The sequence below is a fragment of the Hylobates moloch genome, unplaced genomic scaffold, assembly GCF_009828535.3.
Source record: "Hylobates moloch isolate HMO894 unplaced genomic scaffold, HMol_V3 SCAFFOLD_3, whole genome shotgun sequence".
NCBI classification, from domain to species: domain Eukaryota; kingdom Metazoa; phylum Chordata; class Mammalia; order Primates; family Hylobatidae; genus Hylobates; species Hylobates moloch.
In genome coordinates, this window is record NW_026652278.1 from 93,033,237 (window position 1) to 93,048,633 (window position 15,397).

At 34.6% G+C, this 15,397-nt stretch overlaps 1 protein-coding gene across 1 annotated transcript in view; it reads right to left on the reverse strand.

Moving 5' to 3' along the window:
• Positions 1 to 15,397, reverse strand: part of LOC116461863 (coiled-coil domain-containing protein 7-like) — a 286,960-nt gene that overhangs the window by 210,186 nt on the left and 61,377 nt on the right. The window contains 1 exon segment of the mRNA XM_058436561.1: positions 3,778 to 3,876. Coding sequence (XP_058292544.1) covers positions 3,778 to 3,862 — 85 coding nt within the window. The 5' untranslated portion in view covers positions 3,863 to 3,876.

A 15,397-nucleotide genomic window follows, 5' to 3' on the forward strand; every position in this document is an offset into this window, starting at 1 on the left:
TGGGTTGGAACTCTCCATGAAAAATATATTTTGCTGATTTTTCACCCTCTTCTTGTGATCTTATTTGGCCATATAACCCCCAAGCAGAGCAGGAAATGTGGCATTCAAAGGTAACAGAGTAAACTTCTCCTCTGTACCGAGGGGCTTAAGCAACTCAGTTTCCAGAAGTTTATGTAGAAAATCTTTTTACTAATGGGTCAAAGATTCCCAGATGCTCACAACATACCATTTTTTCCCTTGATATTATTATTTCATGAGGCTGTTTTAAACATAAAGAAATTTTAATTCATACACCATTTTTTCTCCTTTCCCTTGCACAGTCTGCATGTATTGGTTTGGTTGGTTTTGAAGGAGAACACACACTTAACCAGCCATTTGGTTTCCCACAGCCAATATGCACATGTCCAGGGTGTTCCCCTGTGATTTTCAAGGCCTGGTTTTCTTCTGATAAGGTCAGAAGCACACACAGCTTATCCACATCTGCTGTGTTCCCTGAGGTCAATCAAAATATTTTTCCTTCTGGGACTAATGGGAATCTCCCAGAGAGAAACAATTATTGCTCGTGAAAAATCTATTGATTTGCATTGCATGGTTCACCTATTATTTAGGGTTCAGGGACACTTTTTGAAACTGGGAGAGCAATTCAGGGGATTCAGAATGAGAAGATACTAGTGAATACATTCATGCTATACATTTCTGAGTATTTGCTGCTACTGTTATTAGAAGTGCAGAATGCTGAATTCAATTGCCATAAATTGTCAAGAATGTAAGTCATCCAGCATTACTGACTTCATTGGTTGAATTATAAATCCACGATAACAGTGTTGGGCACAATCACAGATTAAAAAACGATGAACAGAATTGTGAGTGTTCCCATTTGTGTGATTTCCCACTTCTCTTCTTTCTTTGCTTTAAATGTGAGGCCCATTTTCTATGGCTCCTGATGCTGATTTGGATGGAAACAAGGAGCAGATGATTCCATGTTGCAGAAGGCAAGAGCACTGGGTTTCCAGTTATTTCCAGGGGTTTACTACTCATGTGGTCCATGTTGAAATTTGCAAAAGAAACGTGGGACCATGACAATATACTATGTGTTGTCATCTGGATCCAGGAATCAACCAAATAGTTAAAAGCCTTCAATAAACTATCTACCCTTTGAAAAAAAAAACAGGTAATGGGACTGAATGTACATTTTTCAAAATAAGACACAAAAATGGAAAACAGACATATATTTTTTTAAAGCTCAACATCATTAATCATTAAGGAAATGCAAATTAAAACCACAATGAGATGTCATCTCACATCGGTCAGAATGTCTATTATCAAAAATACCAAAGATAAATGTTGGTCAGCATATGGAGAAAAGGTAACTCTTGTACACTGTTAGCGCGAATGTAAACTAGTACATCCACTATTAAAAACACTATGGAGGTTCCTCAAAATACTAAAAATAGAATCACCATATGATCTGGCAATTGCATTTCTGGGTATTTACCAAAAGTTTAAAACCTGTTTGTCAAAGAAATGTCTGCACTCCCTTGTTCACTGCAGGCAGCAGTATTCATGATAGCCAAGTAATGGAATCAACCTGTTTATCAATGGATGAATGGATAAAGAAAATGTAGTATATAGAGAGAGTAGAATACTATGTAGCCTTTAAAAATGAAATTCTGTCACTTGCAATGACATGGATAGAATTGTAGAACACTATGCTAAGTGAAATAAGCCAAGCACAGAAAGACGAATACCACATGTTTTCACTTATATGTGGAAGATAAAACAACTGAACTCATAGAAGCAGAGAGCAGAATGGTGGCTGCAGAGGCTTCAGGCAGAGGTAATAAGGAGATGATGTCGAAAAGTACAAAATCTCAGTTATTCATGGGGAATAAAGGTTTTTTTGATATCTACTGCACAGCATGGTGAATATAATAGCGTATTGTCCATTTCAAAATTGCTATGAGAGTAAATTTCAAATGTTCTCACTATAAAAAGTGATATTTGAGCTGACAGATGTGTTAATTAGCTTTAAGTATTCTACATTATACTCGTAAATCCTAACATTGCTTCATACCCCATAATAAATACAGCTGTAAATTTCAATGTATAATAAAATAAATAATAAATAAAATTTAAAAATTTAAACAGTATTGTAATGGTATATAAACAGACACATAAAATAAAAATAATAATAATAAAACAGACACAAAGGTCAAACAAATAGGTTAGAGAGCCCAGTAATAATCCTAGGCATATATGGTCAATTAGTTTTTGACAAGGGTGCCAACAATACACAATGAAGAAAACATAATTCCTTAAATAAATGAGGTTGAGAAAATTGGATATCCACATGTAAAAAATAAAATTGACACTTATTTGACACACACACAAAAATCAACTCAATGAATTAAAATTTTAAGCATAATACCATAAAACGCCCAGAAGGAAACATAGGGGAAAAGCTCCTGGACATAATTCTTGATTTTCTGGGTATGACACCAAAATCACAGGCAACAAAAGCAAAAATAAACAAGTAGAACCTCTGCAGAGTAGTGAAGAACTAAAAAAAAACAAACTTGTGCAAAGCAAAGAAAAAAGTCAACGAAATGAAAAGGCAACCTATGGATTGGGAGAAACCATAAAAACCATAAATTTAATAAGGAATTAATAGAAAAACAAAATATAATGAACTCAAGCAATTCAACACCAAAACCCAAATAACCCAATTAAAAATGGGCAAATGACCAAAATAGACTTTTTCATAAAAGTAGACATACAAATGGCCAGTAAGTATATGAAAAAGTCATACACACACACACACACACACACACACACACACACACACACCCCCAGTGCTGTCCTCTAAAACCTGCTGTACAAATTTTCATTCCAAGTAGTTGGGAAGATGCAATGGAGGACTCCAAAGCCTTATGGAATGTAGCCACTAGATAAAAGGAGTCTAGGTAACCAGATGACTCTATGGATAAGAAACTTATCCACTGACTCTCATTAAACTATTAGATGAGAGAGACACAAACTTCAGTTATATTAAGGCATTGAGATTTTGACACTGCTTTTGAAGCACTGAGAATACCCTTACCTAAATCAATAAATTTAAAATTAGTGGCATTGGTTTAGCATTTGATTGTTAAAAGGCAAAGGAATAGATAGAAACAGCATGCCATTTGGTAGAACTGTTGACTGCTACAACTTGGAAGGTAGACAATGTGTATGCTAAGCCTGCAGCTCTTTGGAAAGTGGTTGGAGAGAATGAGAATGTGATTTATATTTTAAGAAGATCACTCTGGCTGCTATGTGATCAAGATTAGAAATGGGGGAATCGAACAACTATTGTAATAGTCCAGGGCAACAAAAAAGATAATGGAATAAACTAAGGTGATAAATGTGAAAGTGGTGGAGGTGGTGAAAAGTGGTGGAATTTTTTATATATTCTGATAAAAGGAAGAAAAGAATGTTCTAGTGCATTGAACAAGGATTGTGAGAGAAAGTAAGCAGTCAAGAAAAACTCTTAAGGTTTTCAGACTGAATAACTGATATGGTTTGGTTACTGGTCCCCTCCACATCTCATGTTGAAATGTAATCCTCAGTGTTGAAAGTGGGCCCCAGTGGGAGGTGTTTGGATTATACAGGAGGATCCCTCATAAATAGTTTAGCACCATCCCCTTGGGGAGAAGTGAGTTCTCACTCAGTTCAGGCGAAATCTGGTTGTTCAAGTGTGTAGCAGCTCTCCCATTACTCTCTCATTCCCACACTCACCGTGTGACATATCTGCTCCCACTTCACCTTCCTGCACGAGTAGAAGCTCTCTGAGGCCCTCGCCAGAAGCAGATGCCGGCACCATGTTTCTTGTACTGCCTACAGAACCATGAGACAAAATAAGACCTCTTTTCCTTATAAATAACCCAGCCTCAAGTATTTCCTTATGTCAACACACATGGACTAAAGCAGTATCTGACAGAGTTATTAATAGTATTTATTGAGGTAAGGCAACTAAGGGAGAAGCAGGTTGTAGAAGAGGGAAAATAAAGACATTAAAACTTACTAAAGTGTTAAAAACAAAGTATTTGTGCAATGATAGATAATTGTATCAATAAAACAGAATAGAAATCCAAAATAGAAATACATAAAAATGAAAATATATTAAAAAGTGGCATTTATATTCATTATAGAAAATATGTTTTAATAAATGAAGCTCACATAATCAGGTTATATACCCTATCATATATCAAATACAAAAATAAAATCCAACTGCAATAAAGACCCAAATGTGAAATAAAATAAAATTTCAGAATGTATGGGATAACTTTTATAAAACATTTGGAAGGACAAGACTCTTAAATAAAAAAGGAATTCCTGAATTTACAAAAGAAACATAATAACACAATATTTTGTGTAACAAACAAAATGTAGTAAGAGTCTAGGAAAGACACTTGCAATCTATATGGCAGGAAAAAGTTAACAAAATCAATATTCCTGATCTGTAGGGGATGCTGAAAACTTGATGAGAAAATAAAACAGAAGAACAACATGTTGTATGACACAAACATTCAGAAGAGAGATTGCGAATTGTCATCAACCATTTGAAAATATGCCAATTTCTGTTAATGCAGTGAATTACACTGATTTTCAAGTGTTAAGCCAACCTTGCAATCCTCAGGCATAAAAACATTTTATTATTAATAATATCTATTTTTTAAACTTATTATCATAGAAATAATTATTGCTGACCCTGTAACAGTTTGCAAGGCAAAGCATATGCCATTTATTTAACACAGTAGTTCTCAACTGGAGGTGTTTTTCCCCCAGGGGACATTTGGCAGTGCTCAGTTACATTTTTCTTTCTTACAACTGAGGGTCGCTACTAGCATCTAATGGATGGAGAACAGGCATGCTGTTAAACATCCTGCAATACATAGGTAAGCCTCTCACAAGAGGAATAATCTGGGCCAAAATGTCAACAGTGCAGAGGTTGAGAAACACTGATTAAACAGCTCAGTTTAACCAAGACTTATCAATTCTATATCCTAAAAAAAATCTCAATTCTGAACCACTCCCACCCCCATAGTACATCTTCACTATCACTGCAGTTATTCTTAACTACAAATTTGCCTCTTCAGTCTATTATGTAAATTGCTGCCCAAGTAAGAGAAGGCTTGGATTGAGTTAGGTGGGATGGGGTGGGTTTCATTAAAACACAAATCTCCATCGTGTGTTTAAAAATACCAAATGCATCATCCACAAATACATTTTTAAGTTTTAAACCATTGAAAAATATTATTTCCAGGAGGTTAGCTAACATTTATTGAGAGATTACAATATGTGGCGACTGTTTTAAAAGCTCTCTATATAACTCTTGTAATCCTTAAAACAGCTCTATGAGGTAGGTACTCATATTATCTCCATAACACAGATAAAGAAACGGACATAGAGCAAAAGTCAGAGGGTAGGTTATGCTGCCAACACGATGGAGACAAACACACATAATGATATTAAGCTAAAATAACAGCTATAGTTTCTGAGTCTTGTATTTTTTTGAAATATGTTACTTAATTTATTATCTGTGCTGAGTTATAATTTAGAATTTTTTAGCAACATGGGCATCTAGTATATAATTAATGTTTTCTTTTCTCCATACATAAAGAAGAGTATGTATTTGACAAGAATATAGAATAAAATAGAAGCTGACGGGAAAAAAAAACAAATCTATTTATACAATAATTCTTCATTAAATCTCATATTTCCTTTGTCTGAATTTACCTATTTGAGAAAAAAATCCAGACTGGGTAGCTAAAACTAGCCAAAGCAAGTAGATGGGACTCCATGGGTCCAATGTTAGAAAAAGGACACTGCCTTTTATCTAAAGCTGTAAGTGAAACTGAGATCATGAGAGCGAGAGTTAGCCAAGGGTCAAAAAGAATCTCAGAATACAGGATGAAGTATACACAGAAGACAGTACATTCGCAAACTGAATTCCGTAGAGAAAGGTGAGAGATAAAACACACATAAACTGAGTGAACATTTGAATTTGTGAGATCTGAGATTGATAAGCTCTGTAAGTACAACGGTGCTTGTGATGGTTAATTTTATGTGTCGAGTTGATAGGGCTAAAAGATGCCCAGATAGCTAGTAAAACATTATTTCTCAGTGTGTCTGTAAGAGTGTTTCTAGAAATTATAAGCATCTGAATCAATAGAAGGGCTAAAGAAGATCCACCCTTACCAATGTGGACAGGTGTCATCCAAATCACTTACGGCCTAAATAGAACAAAAAGGCTGAGCAACAATAAGTTCTCCCTTTCTTCTTGGCTGGGATATCCATCTTCTCCTGCCATTGGAATTGGAGCTCCTGGTTGTTGGGCCTTCAGATTCCAGGACTTAAACCAATGGCCTCCCAGATCTTAAGCTTTTGACCTTGGAGTGGGAGTTACACCACCAGCACCTCTGGTCCTCAGGCCTTCAGATTCAGAGTGAATTACACTATTACCTTTCCCAGATGGCATATCATGGGACTTCTCAGCATCCATAATCATGTGAGCCAATTCTCATAATAAATATCCTCATGTGTATCTATATATTGATAGAGATATAGGCAGATAGACAGATTCTATTGGTTCTGTTTCTGGGGGTAAGCCTAATACAGTGGTGGCAGTAGACAGATAATGAAAACATGTAAGGCTTTGGAAATTGTCCTCAATCTCTGGGACATGAATTGGGAATCCTAATAAAAAAATCTTTGAAAACAGAAGTTTTCTTTGTGGTATAAAGATGAGACAGCAGTATCTTCAAGAGATGGTAATGGAAGCATAAGGTAAGGAAGTATTTCATTCATGAAAGCATCTATATCACATGGGTAATATGATTGTAAGAAGATCAGAAATAAAATCCTTCAAAGTAAAGTGACCATATAATTTATCATCTAAATCTTGATAATCTTGAAAACAACAGGGTTGCTATTAGTAATTACACTGAAACAATCAGACTAAACCAGCTTTGTCCTGGAAAACTAAAACACATTATTTCTTAATAATAAGAATAGTCCAGAGCAGGTTGGAGATGGGATTATATTCAGTAATTTATCAAAACTTCCAATGTCAAGCTTAAATTCAGCTCAAATGTTTCTGTGCTTAATGGTATTATTTTGGCTATTAAGACACTAAAACTCTGCATACCATATTTACAATCGTGAAGGAACACAGTATCCTCCTTAAGTTGCACTGCTGAAAGTAGTAACAATGACTGTAGACCTCTCCGGCTATATTATATGGTGACAAAATTCTCCCTTTAGTCTGTAACATCTGAGACAACCACTTAACCGTATCTAAACCTTAATCAGACACTGCTAAACTAACAGGATGGATTGGCTCAGTCAGCCATGGCTGGACAGTGGAAAAGTTCTTAAATATAAATACGAAATCAACAGTGTCTAGCAGTGTCTCTCCATACTTTTCACTAAAATATGTAGGAAGATATATGTAGGAAAATATGTAGGAAGATAAAATATGTAGGAACATTCACAAAAATACCAAAATTATAAATGGCAATCAAGTACCAGAATTATGGAGGAATTACTCACACACACAAAAAAATCCAATGTGAGGGTGACCATAAAACAGAAAAAAAATGTGATAAAGGAAGAAGGAAATTATACCTCTAAAATTATGTAATATGAGAACTCTAAAAAAATTATTTTCAAAACTGTCTGGCAACTTCAGTAGAGTAGAAGATGATATTATCATGCTATAAAACAGGTGCAGGAAATTATATGAGAATACCAATTTGAGATAAAATCACGAATGTAAATAAAGATCACCAAAATAAAACAATGCAAGAAAACCTAAAGTGCAATAACAGAATTAAAAGACTCATTGAGGCTGGGCACAGTGGCTCATGCCTATAATCCCAGCACTTTGGGAAGCCAAGACGGGTGGATCATTTGAGGCCAGGAGATCGAGACCAGCCTAGTCAACATGGCAAAACCCCATCTCTACTAAAAATACAAAAATTAGCCGAGTGTGGTGGTGCATGTCTGTAGTCCCAGCTATTTGGGAGGCTGAGACAGGAAAATTGCTTGAACCCGGGAAGCAGAGGTTGCAGTGAGCCAAGATCATGCCACTGAATTCCAGCCTGGGCAACAGGGCAAGACCCTGTCTCAAAAAAAAAAAAAAGAGATACATTGAAGGGCTGGGAGCAGTGGCTCATGCCTGTAATACCAGCACTTTTGGAGACTGAGGTGGGAGGATCACTTGAGGCCAAGAGTTTGAGACCAGGCTGGGCAACATAGCAAGACCTTGTCTCAACAAAAAAAAATTTTTTTTAAATAGCCTGGCATGGTGGTGCGAGCCTGTAGTCCTAGCTGCTCAGGAGGCTGAAGCAGGAAGAAGATTGCTTGAGCTCAGGATCAATTTCAAGGTTATTTATTTTGTTCATTTATCTGTCTATTTTTGCATCAATACCATGCTGCTTTAATTATTCAAATATAAGATCGTCTAAGATCTGGTAGGGCTAATTACTCCTCATTATGCTTGCCTTTAACATATACGCCTGTATGTGTGCATATGTGTGTTACTGTATATGTTTTATTCTTCTAAATAAATTTTATACTAGTTTGATCAAATATTGACCCCAGTGTGCTCCCTACCATTATTATATTTTCAATGCTATTTCCTTTTTCATCATAATTTTAATACATTATTGTTATTATACAAGCTAGCTATTGATTTTTGTATATTTATCTCATCCTACCATTTTGTTGAATTGTTTTTATCAATTCAAGTAGCTTTATAATGGAATCTCTTTGGTTTTATAGATGTACAAGTCATTTTCTCTTATATTGCTCACAAGTTTTACTATGTTTTTCATGTTATTTGATGCTTTAGGGTTTATTAACATTACATTTTTATTTTGAAATATACTTTTTATCAAAATAAGATTACTGTCTTTACTAAAAGGCTTTGGCCTTGAAAAATAAAATAAAATAAAACCAAGCAGAAATTCTAGAACAAAAAAAAACAATTGAAGGAAATATTAAATACATTCAAAAGAAAAAAATCTCAGAACTTGAAGAAAGGTCTTTTGAAATAATCCAGTCAGATAAAAATAAAGATAAAAGAATAGAACAGAATGAACAAAGCTTTGAGATGCCTGGGACTACATAAAGCTATAGAACTTATGCATTGTTGGTATTCCTGAGGAAGGAAGAGCAATCAAAAAATTTAGAAAACAAATTAAGGAAACAATTGCTGAGAACTTCCTATCCCAAGGCAAATACATTGCAAAAAGGAGTCACCACAGCATATATATTCAGAATGTCTAAAGTCAGTGAAAGAAAGAATTTTAAAGTTAGAAAGAGAAAATCAGCTGGTGACCTACAAAGGAAACCACATCTGACTAACAGAAGACTTATGGGCCAGAAGAGAATAAGATGGTATTTTCAAAGTGCTGAGAGAAAAAAAATAAATCTGTCAGACCAGAATGTTATATGCTGCCAGAAGAAGCTTCATAAATCAGGAAAAAATAAAGTCTTTCCCAGATAAGCAAATACTTAGAAAATTTTTGGTGACTGGACTGGTCTTGCCAAAAATGCTGAGAGTTCTTAGACATGGGAATGAAAGGTCGATAATCACCATTATGAAAACATATAGAAATATAAAACTTAGTTTTTATAAAATAATCACACAAAGGAGGAAAATAAAGGAATCAAATGGAATCACAACAGAATTTCATCAAAACACAAAGACAAAAAGAGAAGAAAATTAAAAAATTTAAAACAACTTGAAAATAATTAAAAATATGACAAGAACAAAGCCTCATATATCAATATTAACTTTTAATATAATAGGTTAAATGCTCCACTTCAAAGATAGAGATTGGCAGAATGCATTAAAAATGTGATCAAATTACATTCTTCCTATAAGAAATTCACCTTACCTATAAAGACACATATAGACTAAAAGTAAAGGGGTAAAAAATATATTCCATGCAAATGGAAACCAAAAGGGAACACAAGTAGCTATGGTTAAATCAGATAACACAGACTTTAGATCAAAAACAGTAATAAAAGACAAAGAAAGACATTATATAATGATAAAGAGATCAATTCAGCAAAGGATATAACAATCCTAAATACATGGGCACCCAACATCAAAACACCCAGCAATACAATAATAGAGGAGTACGTCAACATCACAGTCATAGCACTAGACAGATCATTTAACAAAGAAACACTGAACTTAACCCGGCTTTTAGACCAAATGGATTTAATAGACATTTACAGAACACTCTACCAAGCAATTACAGAATATACATTAGTTTCATAAGCAGATAGAACATTCTCCAAGGTAGACCATGTTAAAGCAAAGCCATAAAACAAGTTTTAACAAATTTTCAAAAATCGAAATCATATCAATTGTCTTCTCAGACTACAGTGGAATAAAGCTAGAAATCAATACCAAGAGAAACTTCAGAAATGATACAAATACATGGAAATTTAAACGGTATGCTTCTCAATGATCACTGGGTCAATGAAAAAAATAAGATAGAAATTAAAAAATTTTATTAAATCAATGAAAATGAAAACACAACATACCAAAACCTGTGAGATACAGCAAAAGCAATGCTAAGAGGGGTTTATAGCATTAAAGCCTAAAACAAAAAAGTAGAAAGACCACGAATTAACAACTTAACATCACACTTCAAAAGCTGGAGGCAAAAGAATAAACCAAACCCAAAGTTAACAGGAAAAAACAAATATCAAATATCAAAGAAGAACCAAATGAAATAGAAAACAAAATAAAATACAAATAATCAATGAAACAAAAAGTTAGTTCTTTGAAAGGGTAAAGAAAATTGACAAAATCTAAGTAGACTAATCAATATAAGAAGAGACAAGATCTCAATAAATGCAATCAGAAATGAAAAAAGAGATATTACAATTGATTCCACAGAAATACAAGATATCATCAGTGACTATTATGAACAATTCTACACTCACAAACTAGAAAATCTAGAGGAAATAAATAAATTTCTGGAAACATACAAATCCCAAAGATTGAACCAGAAAAAACTAAAACTCTCAAACAGACCAATAATAAGTATCAAATCAATAAATGAAATACATCACATAAACATTATTAAGGACAAAACCCACATAATCATTTCAATAGGCAGAGAAAGAGCATTCCATAAAATTCAGCATCCCTTCATGATAAAAATCCTCAACAAACTAGGCATAGAAAAAGCATACTTCAACATAATAAAGGTAATATATGACCAATCCACAGCAAACATCTTAGTGAGGAAAAGTTGAAAGCATTCCCTCTAAGAACTGGAAGAAGACAAGAATGCCCACTTTTACCACTCTTATTTAACATAATTCTAGAAGTCCTCACCAGGGCAATCAGGCAAGAGAAAACAAAAAGGCACTGAAATTAGAAATGAGGAAGTCAAATTATCCGTGTTCACTGATGATATCTTATTCTAGAAAACCCTAAAGACTTCACCAAAAAAAAAACCTCTTAGATTTGATAAATCAATTCGGAAAAGTTTCAAGATGGAAAATTAATATACAGAAATCAGAAGTATTTCTACACACTGATAATGACTTAGTCAAGGACCAAATCAAGAAGGCATTCCCATTTACAATAGCTATAAAAATGAAATAAAATATCTAGGAATATTTGACCAAGGAGAAAAAAGATCTCTATAAGGAGAACTATAACATACTAATGAAAGAAATCACAGACTATGCAAACAAATGGAAAAACATCCCATGCTCATGGATTGAAGGAAACAATATTATTGAAATGACCATACTACCTAAAATAATCAGCAGATTGAACAGAACCTCTATCAAATTATCATCATTTTTCATAGAATTCGATAAAACAATCCTAAAATTCATATGGAATCAAAAAAGGAGTCCAAATAGCCAAGGCAATCTTAGACAAAAAAGAACAAAGCTGGAGGCATCACATTACCTGACTTCAAATTATACTACAAGGCTAGAGTAAGCAAAACAATATGGTGCTGGTATAAAAATAGATACACAGATCAATGGAACAGAATAAAGAACAATATACCTGCAATCAACTGATTTTTGACCAATTCAACAAAAATTTACACTGAGGAAAAGATATCCTAATTCAATAAACAGTGTTGGGAAAATTGGATTGCTATATACAGAAGAAATAAATCGGACCCATAATTCTCACCATATACAAAAATTAACTCGAGATGGATTAAAGACCTAAACTAAGACCTGACATTATAAATGTCCTAGAAGAAACCTAGGAAAAACTCTTCTGGACATTGACTTAAGCAGAGAATTTATGAACAAGTCCTCAAAGCAAATGCAACAAAAATGAAAACAGACATATGGGACTTAATTAAACCAAAAAGCTTCTGTACAGCAAAGGAAACAATCAATGGAGTAAACAGACAACCTACAGAATGAGAAAAAATATTTGTAAATTAGGCATCCAACAAAGGGCCAATATCCAGAATCACAAAGAACTCAAACAGCTTAACAAAGAAAAAAAACATTTAAAAAGTGAGGAAGGGAAATGTTGAACAAACATTTTTCAAAAGATGACACAGAAGCAGCCAACAAACTGTGAAAGAAGGTCAAATCTTACAAATCATCAGAGAAATGCAAATAAAAGCACAATGAGATATCATTTTACACCAGTCAGAATGGCTGTTATTAAAAAGTCAAAACACAACAGATGTTGGCAAGGATGCAGAGAAAAGGGAACACTATACACTGTTGGTGGTAATGTAAATTAATACAACCTTTATGGAGAAAATAGTATGGCAATTTCTCAATGAAGTAAAAATAGAAATAACATTTGATCTAGCCATCCCACTATTGGATATATACCCAAAGGGAAAAATCATTATACAAAAAGATAACTGCACTTGTATGTTTATCCTAGAACTATTCATAATAGCAAAGATATGGAATCAACAACCTGTGTCCATCAACAGAGGAATGGATAAAGAAAATGTAGTGTATGTGGAGGTGGTGGTGGGTGGGTGTAGGTATGCATATACACACATACTATGGAATACTATTTAGCCATAAAAAATGAAATCATGTTTTTTGCAGCAACATGGATGATATTGGAGGCCATTATACTAAGTGAAATAACTCAGAAATGGAAATCAAAAACTGCATGTTCTCACTTATAAGTGGAGCTAAACTATAGGTACAACGGACGCACAGAGTGGAAAAACAGAAAGCAGCAGTGGGTGGGATAGATCAAACTCCTTGGCCCCCAAAGGACATGTGCAGGTGCTGATGGCAGAAGGTGGGTGGTTCCACCCTCAGTTTCCCCAGTAGTGTGTGTGAGTACCAGCTGTGGAAAGCAGGGTGAGTCAATCCACAGGTTTTGATGGAGACTAAAATGTGGGAGGGTTGAAAAATTACCTATTTGGTACAATGTTCAGTATTTAGGTGAGAGGTACACTAAATGCCCAGATTGCACCACTATGAAATATATGCATGTAAGAATATGCACGTTGACACTATGAAGAAACTGAATCAACTAATGGGCAAAATAACCAGCTAGCTTCATAACGACAGGATCAAATTCACATATAACAATATTAACCTTAAATGTAAACAGGCTAAATGCCCCAATTAAAAGACACAGACTGCCAAGTTGGATAAAGAGTCAATACCCATTGCTGTGCTGTATTCAGGAGACTCATCTCACATGCAAAGACACACATAGGCTAAAAATAAAGGGATGGAGGAAGATTTACCAAGCAAATGGAAAGCAAAGCAAAAAAAAGAAAATAAAATAAAAGAAAAAAAACCAGAGGTTGCAATCCTAGTCTCTGATAAAACAGTCTTTAAACCAACAAAGATCAAAAGAAACAAAGAAGGGCATTACATAATGGTAAAAAAATCAATGCAACAAGAAGAGCTAACTATCCTAAATATATATGCACCCAATACAGGAGAACCCAGGTTCATAAAGAAACTTCTTAAAGACCTACAAAGAGACTCAGACTCCCACACAATAATAGTGGGAGACTTTATCACCCTACTGTCAATATTGGATCAATGAGACAGAAAGTTAACAAGGATATTCAGGACTTGAACTCACCTCTGGACCTAACAAACATCTACAGAAGCAGACCTAATAAACATCTACAGAACTCTTCACCCAAAATCAACAGAATATACATTCTACTCAGCACCATATTGCACTTATTCTAAAACTGACCACATAATCAGAAGTAAAACACTCCTCAGCAAATGCAAAAGAATGGAAATCACCACAATGCAATCAAATTAGAACTCAGGATTAAGAAACTCACTCAAACTGCACAACTACATGGAAACTGAACAACCTGCTCCTGTACGAGTACTGTGTAAATAACAAAATTAAGGCAGAAATAAATAAGTTCTTTGAAACAAATGAGAAGAAAGGCACAGCATACCAGAATCTCTGGGACAGAGCTAAAGCAGTGTTTAGAGGGAAATTTATAGCACTAAATGCCCACATGAGAAAGCAGGAAAGATCTAAAATCAATATGCTAACATCACAATTAAAAGAACTAGGAGCGGTGAGAGAGGGCATCCCTGTCTTGTGCCAGTTTTCAGAGGGAATGCTTCCAGTTTTTGCCAATTCAGTATGATATTGGCTGTGGGTTTGTCGTAGATAGCTCTTATTATTTTGAGATACGTCCCATCAATACCTAATTTATTGAGAGTTTTTAGCATGAAGGGTTGTTGAATTTTGTCAAAAGCCTTTTCTGCATCTATTGAGATAATCATGTGGTTTTTGTCTTTGGTTCTGTTTATATGCTGGATTACATTTATTGATTTGCATATGTTGAACCAGCCTTGCATCCCAGGGATGAAGCCCACTTGATCATGGTGTATAAGCTTTTTGATGTGCTGCTGGATTCGGTTTGCCAGTATTTTATTGAGGATTTTTGCATCAATGTTCATCAAGGATATTGGTCTAAAATTCTCTTTTTTGGTTGTGTCTCTGCCTGGCTTTGGTATCAGGATGATGCTGGCTTCATAAAATGTGTTAGGGAGGATTCCCTCTTTTTCTATCGATTGGAATAGTTTCAGAAGGAATGGTACCAGTTCCTCCTTGTACCTCTGGTAGAATTCAGCTGTGAATCCATCAGGTCCTGGACTCTTTTTGGTTGGTAAGCTATTGATTATTGCGGAAATAAAGGGTATTCAATTAGGAAAAGAGGAAGTCAAACTGTCCCTGTTTGCAGATGACATGATTGTATATCTAGAAAATCCCATTGTCTCAGCCCAAAATCTCCTTAAGCTGATTAGCAACTTCAGCAAAGTCTCAGGATACAAAATCAATGTACAAAAATCACAAGCATTCTTGTACACCAAT